Genomic DNA, 10,295 nt, shown 5'->3' on the forward strand with positions numbered 1-10,295 from the left:
GGAAAACGGCAATGGAAAGCAGAACTTTTGCAAAATGAGATCTAGATTTCAGGAGCCATCTGCAGGCAAGAGTGATTAGAAAGAAGCTAGCCATCCATGAAAAGAGGGGTGGAAAGAGTAAAGCCACAATAAAATGAGGGCAGTGAAGGGGGCAATGCCAGCAAATGCCAATTCTGCTTATTCAAAGATAAGACCGTTGTCAGGTACTGCCAACCTCTTATTATCTCTTAGCTTAGATACAAGTTAAAATAAGAAGACACTAAACCATGACAAACCCATACCCAGCAGAAGTGTGCTGTAATGAAATCTCTGGGAAGCATGGCAGAAACTCAGTTCTGTGAAGCTAAGCCTGGACTGATGCTCTGAACCAGAGGAAAGAAAAGCAGCAGCAAGTAAGGAAATTGCCATCGTGTAACAGGGTAGACAGACACTCCATTCCTCAAGTATGGCCAACTCCTCGTCCCATACATTTCCATTTGGCAGCAGAAATTCTGTCCAGCTGATAAAGTTTTCTGGTATGGGAGGAAAACCCATTAACATTTTGGAAACCAGCAAACAATGGCAATCCCAAGGCCCCAAATCCCTACCCTTCCTGTCTTCTTCAGTGCACTGTTCTCTCCATTATGAATTCAGACATTTATTGACTACCTACTAAGTGCCATTATACATAATATGTGTATGTCTATTATGTGTGCTACTGCTCACAGGGGCCCGCCTCTCAGAGCTCACAACCTAACATGCTACGGTCATTCCTCAAATATTTATTGTCAGCCTACTGTGTTCCAGGCACAACGAATAAACCAAATCCAGCCCTTTAGTAGTTTGCAGTCTAGTGCTACATTTTCACAAAACATTAGCTACTGGACGCTCTCAGACAAACTGGGAATTTATGATGGAAGAGAGATGAAAGAACAGGATACAGAGGATCCACAACTTTCACTCATCATGCATTGACACTCTGAATCCATCTTTTGCAGAATTCAGTCTTTCACACTTCACCAGAGTTCAAAGATTTTGGCTGGTGCAAGATGACAGGGCCAGCCAGCTGCCGTGGCATGGGAAGGCGTCTGGCCATCTGCCAAGGCAGCAGCGGTGATGGCTGGCAAAGCACTGGGGTCTATGAAGGGGCAGACCAAGCCTAGCAAAAAGGTTCCACTCTGGTTCTTGCTGAGGGCGTGGAGGCCACTGGCTCTCTTGGGGCTGATGTCTCCTCACCCAACCAGCTTCCCATTTCTCACCTCAACTGTCCTCACTCTCCTCCCTCCCCCAGCTGAAGCAGGGGCTCGCTGTCACCCCTGATCCTGAAGGAAGCAGACCAGGGTCCCCCATGGACTGTGCTGAGCAGGATGCCTCTTTCCCAACTACTGCTGCAGATTCCTAGCCAAGTCCCTGTTTAGCGATTTAAAGGTGAGGGGCTCCTCATCATTCACCCTGGCCAACAGAAAAGTTTACTACTGGTAACAAGAGTAATTGAGAAGAAAGTCTGTAATCAGCCCAAATCTATCACTACTAATGAAAAAACGATTTAGGATATATACCCCAGGGACAAAAGATGAGCTATGTTAGCTTCTCTGTGTCACAATGGTCACACAATGGTCACACAAAAAGACCACCTTCAACCAGCATTAGTCATACTTTCCCCAATATTCGCAAACCATAACTGAGTGCCCGATGTAGACAGTGTCCTCTGTGAAGTACTACAAACTGAAGGATAAAACAGTATCAACCATAGCCAGCCCCTCCCTTCAAGGAGTGAAAGAGGGCTCCTCCCTCTGGACAGCCATCTTTCAAGGGAGCTCCCCCTCATATGAGGAGATAAGACGTAGATTTAACAACCTGGGTAGTAACACGACATCTAAGTAACAATACAAGATCCAAGAGGAGGATTCATGCAACAGTACATAATTATTTGTCCAGAAGAAAAGAAAGGGACTGGGGTGCATGAGTGTCTCAGTCAGTTTAGCATCTGCCTTCAGCTCAGGTCATGATCCCAGGATCCTGGGATCAAGCCCCGCATCATGATCAGCAGGGAGCACGCTTCTCCCTCTTCCTCTCCCCCTGCTTGTGTTCTCTCTCTGTGTCAAATAAATAAAATCTTTAAAAAAGAAAGAAAGAAGAGAGGAGGTGAGAAAAGGAAAACAAAAGAAAAAAGAATCACTTAGGTTGGAGAGAAAAGGGATGCATTTATAGGAGAAATGGAATCCAATCAGGGCAAGTTCTGAAGATGAGGTAGGATAAGCATATATGGAAAACATTATTTTACCTAAGGAGGCATTTAATAGACATTTAATGAATGACTAAATGAAAACACTGGCAATGTGGAACCCACTTGGGTAGAATAACATGAGCAACTCCAGAGGCAGAACACAGAAGCACATGTTAGCCAGAGGATGGGGTTCTATGGGGCACAGCAGGAAGAAAGGCTGGGAAGGTAAGGATCAGATCATGGGAGGTACGGAATACCCTTATCCCAGGGACTTCAGGGAAACACTGAGGGTTCTGAAACAGAGGGTAAAATAAAGAGCTTTAGACAAGATGTGAAGAGGAAAAATAATAGTTGTGTCCTCCGATTTAGAAATTAATCACACATTGGGGAAAATTTTTCTAAAAGGAAAATTGTTTTCTATCATTTTCTTTTAAAAGTCTATGTACATCACTCAAAATAAAAGAAATACACATAATGCCTTCTACATAATAGTGGAAGGAATTTGTCCCCAAAGATCTTTTCTTTGTATAAATGATGCCACCACAATTGATGCTTCAATAAAAATGAATATTTATGAAATGTAAAATGACTTGGATTAACTTATTCCAATTTCACCCTCTAAATATAGATTTTTTTAAATCACGCCAAAATGTAGATTCTGATTACAAAAGCAAGTTGGGGAAGAAAAAAAAGACTTACTTGACAAGAAAAAGAGAGCAAAATTTAAAAAAAAGTAAGAACTTGAAATAGGGATGACAAAAGATGATAGAAACGTGGTCAATTAAACTAAAAACCAGAGAGAGAGATCATCCTCATAGTGGAGTTAACTCAATAATGCAGTCACATTACAAGAATCAAGTTACAAGAAAGCATGAAGGAAAGTCTCCCACTTGTGTGTCCCATCCATCTTCAGCTCACCGCATAGCCCTCTCCCCAGCTATTAGCTTCTTAGCTATCCTTTCAAAGTTTCTTTGTGCACACATCTTATTATTTTCCTCCCTGTTCACACAAAAATTAGCATACCATATTAACACTGTTCTGACCCTGCTTTTTTCACGTAACACTGTATCTTGGCAATCTCTCCATACCCATTCATATAGATTTTCCACGTTCTTTTTTACAGCTGCATATTCCATTGTGAGGATGAACCACAATTTATTTAACTAGCTCCTATTGATGGGCATTTGGGTTGTTTCCAATCTTTGGCTACCGCAAACAAAGCTGCAGTGAATAACCTGGTATAGTCATCATTTGGCATGTGTGCAAGTGTATCTGTAGGATAAATTCCCAGAATTGAATTCCTGGGTCAAAAGGTATATGCATTTAAATTTTTTATAGATATTGCCAAATTGCCTTCCATAAGAGTGGAGCCAATTTACAGTCTCGCCAGCAATGTACAAGAGTGCCTTTTTCCTTAAGGATTTACCAACAAAGTGTACCATCAAAGTTCTGGATTTTTGCCAATCTGAAAAATGAAAAATGGTGTTTGCATCCTCCTCATTATGAGTGAAGTTGAGCACCCCTTTATATGTTTAAGAGCCAATTGTACTTGCTTTTCTATAAACTATCTGTTTATAACCTCTGCCTATTTTTCTAACAGATGTTGGTGTTTTCTTATTAATTTCTAGGAGCTTCTTATATATTAGGGACAACAGTCCTTCACTTATAAGTTGCAAATATTTATCCCAGTCTGTCTTCTGAATTTGCTTATGGTAATTTTTGCCATGAGAATATTTTTACTTTGATGTGATCTAATTTATCAATTTTTTAAGTCTTCTGATTTTCAAGTCATAGTTGGAAAGGCCTTCCTCATCCCAAGATTATAAAGGAATTCTCCCATTCTCTCACTTAAACTGTTTCATTTTCACAAGTAACTAAATGAAAAAACAGTACAGTAGTTAAGATCACAAACTCTAGAGCCAAATAGCCCACATTCATGTCCCAGCTGCACCACTTACTAGCTATATGACCTTGGATAAGTCACCCAACCCATATAGAGTTGATGTTTCCACATCAACAAATGGGGTTAATAATAATTACTACCCCAGGGGGTTACTGTGAGGATTAAATGTCTTAGCAAATGTAAAGTAATTACTAGAGTGCCTGACCTACAGCACACACCTAATAAGCATGAGCTATTATCATAAAATATCTGTTTGGGAACTTATTCTGGTTTACGAGGTAAAGTACAGATCCAACTTTTTTTTTTTTCATTTTGGCTACCCAGTTGTCCCATAACCATTTATTATTGAATGCTCCATCTTTTCCCCACTGATTTGAGATATCACCTTTACGATATACTACATTTCCATATATATTTAAGAATTTCTGATCTTTCGGGCGCCTGGGTGGCTCAGCTGCTTAAGCGACTGCCTTCGGCTCAGGTCATGATCCTGGAGCCCTGGATCGAGTTCCGCATCGGGCTCCCTGCTCAGCAGAGTCTGCTTCTCCCTCTGACCCTCCCGCCTCTCATGTGCTCTCTCTCTCCCATTCTCTCTGCCTCAAATAAATAAAATCTTTTAAAAAAAAAAGATTTAAAAAGAATTTCTGATCTTTCTATTCTATCCCATTGACCTACTTATTCATGGACCAGTATCACATTGTTTAAGTTATTAAGCTTCACTTTTACTATGTGGTAGGACCAGCTGCCCCTCTTTGCTCTTCTTTGACAGTTACTGTAACTCTTCCTGTTTATTTTTCCATATGAATTTTTTTAATTAATGTGTCTGGTTCTAGAATAAAACAAAAAAAATTAGTACTTTTATTAAAAGCATGTTCCTTTATAAATTAACTTATAGGGAGAACTTGTATGTTTCCTGTTCACTCTTATCCAAGAACCTGGTATGTCTTACCATTTGTGCAAGTCTTCTTTTGTGTCCTTCAGTAGCATTTGGAAGTTTTCTTCACTTAGGTCTTGCATATTTTTTGCCAAGTTTATACATAAATTTTATCTTTTTTGGTTGCTGTTATAAATGGGGTGTGTTCTTCCATTATATTTTCTAACAAGTTGTTTGCATAGAGTAAAGCTACTGGTTGTTGTCTAGTTTTACCTTCTCTTTTCCAATTTGTACATTTCTAATTGCCTTCTCCTATCTGACTACATTAGCTATCACTTACAAAACAATGTTAAATAATAACCAATTACCCGGAATAGGCCTAGTCATGCTTTGATCCACTTTAGGCAGCCTTGCAAAAGCTTCACATTGAAGAAGTTTGAAGGTTTGAATCTTATCTTCTTGCAAAGTAGAAATCTACTAAGCCACAAGTTATAGAAAGATGAAAATTTTCTCAACACCAAAAAAAATAATAATCCAATTTTAAATCGGACATAAGACATGAACAGACATTTCTCCAAAGAAGAGACATATGAAAAGATGCTCAACATCCCTCATTGTCAGAGAAGTGCAAATCAAAACCACAATGAGATACTACCTCACATCTGTTAGAATGGCTAAAATCAAAAATAAGAAACAACAAGTGTTGGTGAAGATGTGAAGTAAAAGGAACCCTCATGTACTGTTGGTGGGAATGCAAAGTGGTGCAGCCACCATGGAAAACAGTATGGAGATTCCTCAAAAAATTAGACATAGGGGCACCTGGGTGGCTTAGTTGGTTAAGCATCCGACTCTTGATTTTGGCTCAGGTCATGATCTCAGGGTTGTGAGTAGTAGGAGTGCCCTGTAAAATTGTCTGAACATGATGCTTTGAGAGGAGGCAACTCTTGGATGACTTCATTTCTTCTAGAAAAATCATTCTGTTAAGATTTCCTAAACAGAACGGGATCTTTCTGGTATCAATCTGGGTCAATTATATTTGCCTAAAAATTATCTATTCCATCCAAGTTTTCAAATTTATTTTCAAAGAGTTAGTATCTTATAATTCTTTAAGTTTTCTACTTCTATTTACTCCCCTCTCAGTTCTTATTTTATGTATTTGTACTTTCTTCCTTTTTTATTAGATAGTATATAAATTTTATTGTTACAGTTCAATTGTTTTCCAAGAAACCACCTTTTGGATTACTCATATTGTTTTACTGTTTTTCTATTTATACTTAAAGTTCTTAAAAGAGTATACTCTGAGCAGGTGTTCTACATCTCTTCCTCTTGCCAGGAAAAACAACAACAACAACAACAACAACACAGTAATACAGTGAACACTACCTAAGAATATAAGCCCAAGAAAGCAGAGATTAAATATGAGCTGTCAATGTTATCTTGGATGATATCTCCAAATCCCAAACACCTGACCAAAAAACCAGATTAGCAATATTTCCAAAATGCAAAAAAAAAAAAAAAGGTGCCATACAAAATAAAAACTGGGCTTTTACAGTAATTAATTCACTGGAAATAAGATTAGTTCTAACTATAATAAACTTACATTTTAACAACATAGGTTTTCAGTATAAGCCTTCCACCTCCTGCCTATCTAGCAATTAACTGCCCAACAATTCAGTTCAACAAGCATGAATTCCACTTTTCCCCCAGTCCCAAAGTTCTCTGAGTATTGCTTTACAGCCAGGCACTGAAACAGAGAGAGACCACCTCCACATATAAGATCAGGTAAACTGCTTGTATGCCCTGCCAGCCAGCCGGTGCTGTCCAGGACCCCCTACCAACTTGAACAGGGTCTGCTTCAAATGAGCCAGTCCAGTCCAAGTTTAGTCATGACCAGTCACCCAAAATAGGACTATTCATCTTTTCATCCACTACAGGTAGCCTGGGAGAAATTTAACACTACAGAAGTTTGAAGGACTGAATCTTACCCTCTTGCAAAGTAGTAATCTACTACTTGGCCACAGTTTATAAAAGGGTGTAAGTTTCCTTCTGAATACCAAAAAAAAGGTAGGATTAAAGCTAAAATGATAACTCTTCACACCTAAAGTATTTGGTAATAGGGCACAAAGACAGACCCTAGTACTAGGCTGAACCAAAGACACTAAACAGGCCTTATCTTCTAAAATCAAAAGGTGATGCTTCTGTCACAGAACGTTTGAAAGTCAGGGTACAATTAACAACAGGCAGAGATAATAAGGAGTGAAGGGCTACTAAACAGATTGGAGCTTGGGATAGAGATGAATTCGACTTTCAAAAAAATAATACTTAAGTCCATAAGTTTCAAGCTTACAGCCACCAAAACCTACCAAGGAGGTAATACTGCCCATTTCTGGGCCAGTCAGAACATTTGGCAACCTGTCAAGGGAGGAGTTGTACCAGGAGTAGGGACTGGAAAGGCCACAATCTAAAACTGAAGTATTTGGGCAGGAAAAGAGTTAAAACAGCTGAGCAATAGGGACATACGCATTGCACATGCACATGCATTGTAGGCTTGGCCCTACACCAAAAAAAGCAGTTTACTGGTCCAGATACAGAGATGTATGCATGGCTACATAAAAAGACCGAAGAGCCTGGAAGAGAACCAAACCCTGAGGTTTTCCACTAGAGTTACTAGGTGGATGTGACAAATCATTGGCTCGTTTCTGTCATATTGGTTAATCTTTTACCAAAAATGTCATTTATGTATCAGGTAAGTGATTGAGAAGACTTTGGTTAAGATTAAGCAGAACTAGGGGCGCCTGGGTGGCTCAGTCCTTAAGCGTCTGCATTCGGCTCAGGTCATGATCCCAGGGTCCTGGGATGGAGCCCAGCATTGGGGCTCCCTGCTCAGCGGGAAGCCTGCTTGTCCCTCTCCCACTCCCCCTGCTTGTGTTCCTTCTCTCGCTGTGTCTCTCTCTGTCAAATAAACAAATAAATCTTAAAAAAAAAAAAAAAAGATTAAGCAGAACTACATTTTGGTCAAAGTTGATCTTGAACCAGTTTGCAAATCTGATCAAGATTTTTGTTTTCAAAAAAAAAGATTTTTGTGTTCATTTGTTCTTTTTTAGATGTCTGGGAGGGCATACCAAAGAGACTGTAGTATGTAAAGAGGAAGTTTAGTACAAGCTGGGGGTGTTCAGCATTGAAAAAGCACTGCCTTTAAGTATCCATTTATGAATAGTGGTTTGTAAAAGAGAATTTATTTTTAAAATGAAGTTTAAAACTCATTCTCTGAATTTGAGTCAAAAATAAAACTTTTAGGGCTGACCATGAGGTGGAGTTGAAGTGAGCGGGGCATAGGAAGCCAAACTGCTAATGCAGTTGGAGAAACAAGTTACACAGTGTCAGTTTCCAAACTGCCCCACATTCAAAAAACCTCTCTATCTTTTCCAATCTCATACTGATACTGAATACTGTGTATGATATGCACACCCTCACTATGACCTCCTCCTATAACTCAGTAATTCTTTAAGGAAAAGAAAAACAGAATTCCCAGGAATTTTTAAATGCAGGCTTTATCTTGGCATTGAGCCATATGTAAAGGACTAATCACCATTTAATTCTCCAACAGCTCTAAAGCAGTGGTTTACAAACTATGGAGTGTATTAGATTCACCCAAAGGGTTTGTTTAAAACACTAATTGTAGGGACCACGCTTTGAGAAGCACTGCACCAAGATAATGGCAATGGTCCTTGGTTGGTGGACCTGGGATGTCTGCGAACCGCTACCAGTCTGCGACAGAAACTGAGGTTTAAGCTTTATGCAAATAACTTTTAGAGTAGTTTAACATTACTGGGCACCCAACCATGTGATCATTTTTCTGGCTTTTTTTTTTTTTTTTACTGTATTTTCCAAAAGTTTTGGTATGAGGTTAGAAAATTATTTTTAAGTTTGTAAAGCACAGCTTTAAAGCGACACCTCCGACTACTGATACCGGCAGACCCGCGAGCACGGGGCCAGAGGCAGCGCCTGCCAATTGGGAGAAACCGGGCACTCAGGGAGAATAATGGAAGCCTGAGGATAATTCTTGCAACCGGTACAGTGGTCTGAGATACAATTTCAGAACTGCAGTTTTCATCGTTCTGTATCATTCATTGCTTCCAGTGACAACACAACACGGCACCATCGCTGAAAGTGGCCAGTATCCCAGCGGACCGTACATAAGAGAAAGAAAAAGGGAGGCACAGAAGCCGGGACTGAGGGCTCACACACCTGTGAGAAAGAGCGGAAATCGGGTCAGCGCTTTTCCTACCCAAAGTTTGGAGCCGCCGGGGTATTTGCACTCTAGGTGAGTTATACCAACATATTAGATTCCATCAAAGTGCTTCGTGCTGTTTCAGGGGGTGAGAAGCCAAACAAAGAAAAAGCTACGACCCCTCCCCACGCCCCCCGGGTCGGAGCCTCTCCGCGCCTGCGCAGACCCCAGCCTAACTATCCACCAGAGGCCGGCCCTCGGCTCTCTTCCGGGCGGGCAGAGGACGCGCAGCCACCGGGCGCTGATGCGCATGCGCCACGACAATAACAGAGCCTTCTGCGCGCGCACGCGTCCTTACCCGTATAGGGGATCGGCTCCTTCCGGCCCGGCAAGGCCTCCTGGGGGCTGACGATCTTAGAGGCGGAGTTGCTCATTCTCGAAACGGGAAAGCGAATGTGGAAGAGCTGGCCAGCCCTCCTGGTGGCTGAGAGCATGGGCGGGCGGCTGGCCTAGAGGCCGCCAAACAGAACGGCGCGGTCGAGAGCGGAGCCGCCCCTGCGGAGTGGGCAGCTGGCGCCCGGCTGCGGGACCCCGGTGCACTGGGCCGCGCTGCGGGCGGGGGTCAGCTGAGGCCCGCTTGCGCTGCTGGCTGTGGCCACCGCCGCCCCGGAATAGAAGTTACCTAAGGCTCGGGTCAGACCGGCAGTAACTGAGGGCGTGTTCTCGCCCAGGGGTGGGAGGGGAGACGGCGCGGGGGGTGCCTGGTCCTAGGAGGCACCAGCGAGTCTTTCTGGTTCGGCTTCAGTACAAAGTTCCCAGGCAGAGAACAAATGTACTAATTGCGATACGAAAGTACGTGAAGCGGCAGAGGCCAATAATAATAATGCCTAGCCTTTGATTTTAAAGTTCGTACCCTCCTTAAAAAACCTTAGCAGTTATTCAGTGTGCCCAATAAGATATAAGACAACCTACTTTACAGGCAGCTAGAATGTATGAGTATTTCCACTGCAGCCATTATAATGATAAATTATCAAAAAGAGTATCCAGAATAAAAACTAAGCACAATTTTCAAAAAGTTCAG

At 41.5% G+C, this 10,295-nt stretch overlaps 1 protein-coding gene across 3 annotated transcripts in view; it reads right to left on the reverse strand.

Moving 5' to 3' along the window:
- The window catches only part of MSRA (methionine sulfoxide reductase A), a 443,018-nt gene extending 433,087 nt beyond the window's left edge, over positions 1 to 9,931 (reverse strand). The window contains exon 1 of one of the 3 annotated variants that reach the window (XM_027600674.2): positions 9,573 to 9,931. In XM_027600674.2, the coding sequence (XP_027456475.1) occupies positions 9,573 to 9,708 (136 nt within the window). In that variant the 5' untranslated portion in view covers positions 9,709 to 9,931. Of the gene's footprint in view, positions 1 to 9,231; positions 9,444 to 9,572 lie in introns of those variants that run through there. The other 2 variants (XM_027600673.2, XM_027600677.1) reach the window with 2 other exon arrangements.
- Between the last annotated feature and the right edge of the window lie 364 nt (positions 9,932 to 10,295).

This window comes from Zalophus californianus, chromosome 2 (genome assembly GCF_009762305.2).
Source record: "Zalophus californianus isolate mZalCal1 chromosome 2, mZalCal1.pri.v2, whole genome shotgun sequence".
Taxonomy (NCBI): domain Eukaryota; kingdom Metazoa; phylum Chordata; class Mammalia; order Carnivora; family Otariidae; genus Zalophus; species Zalophus californianus.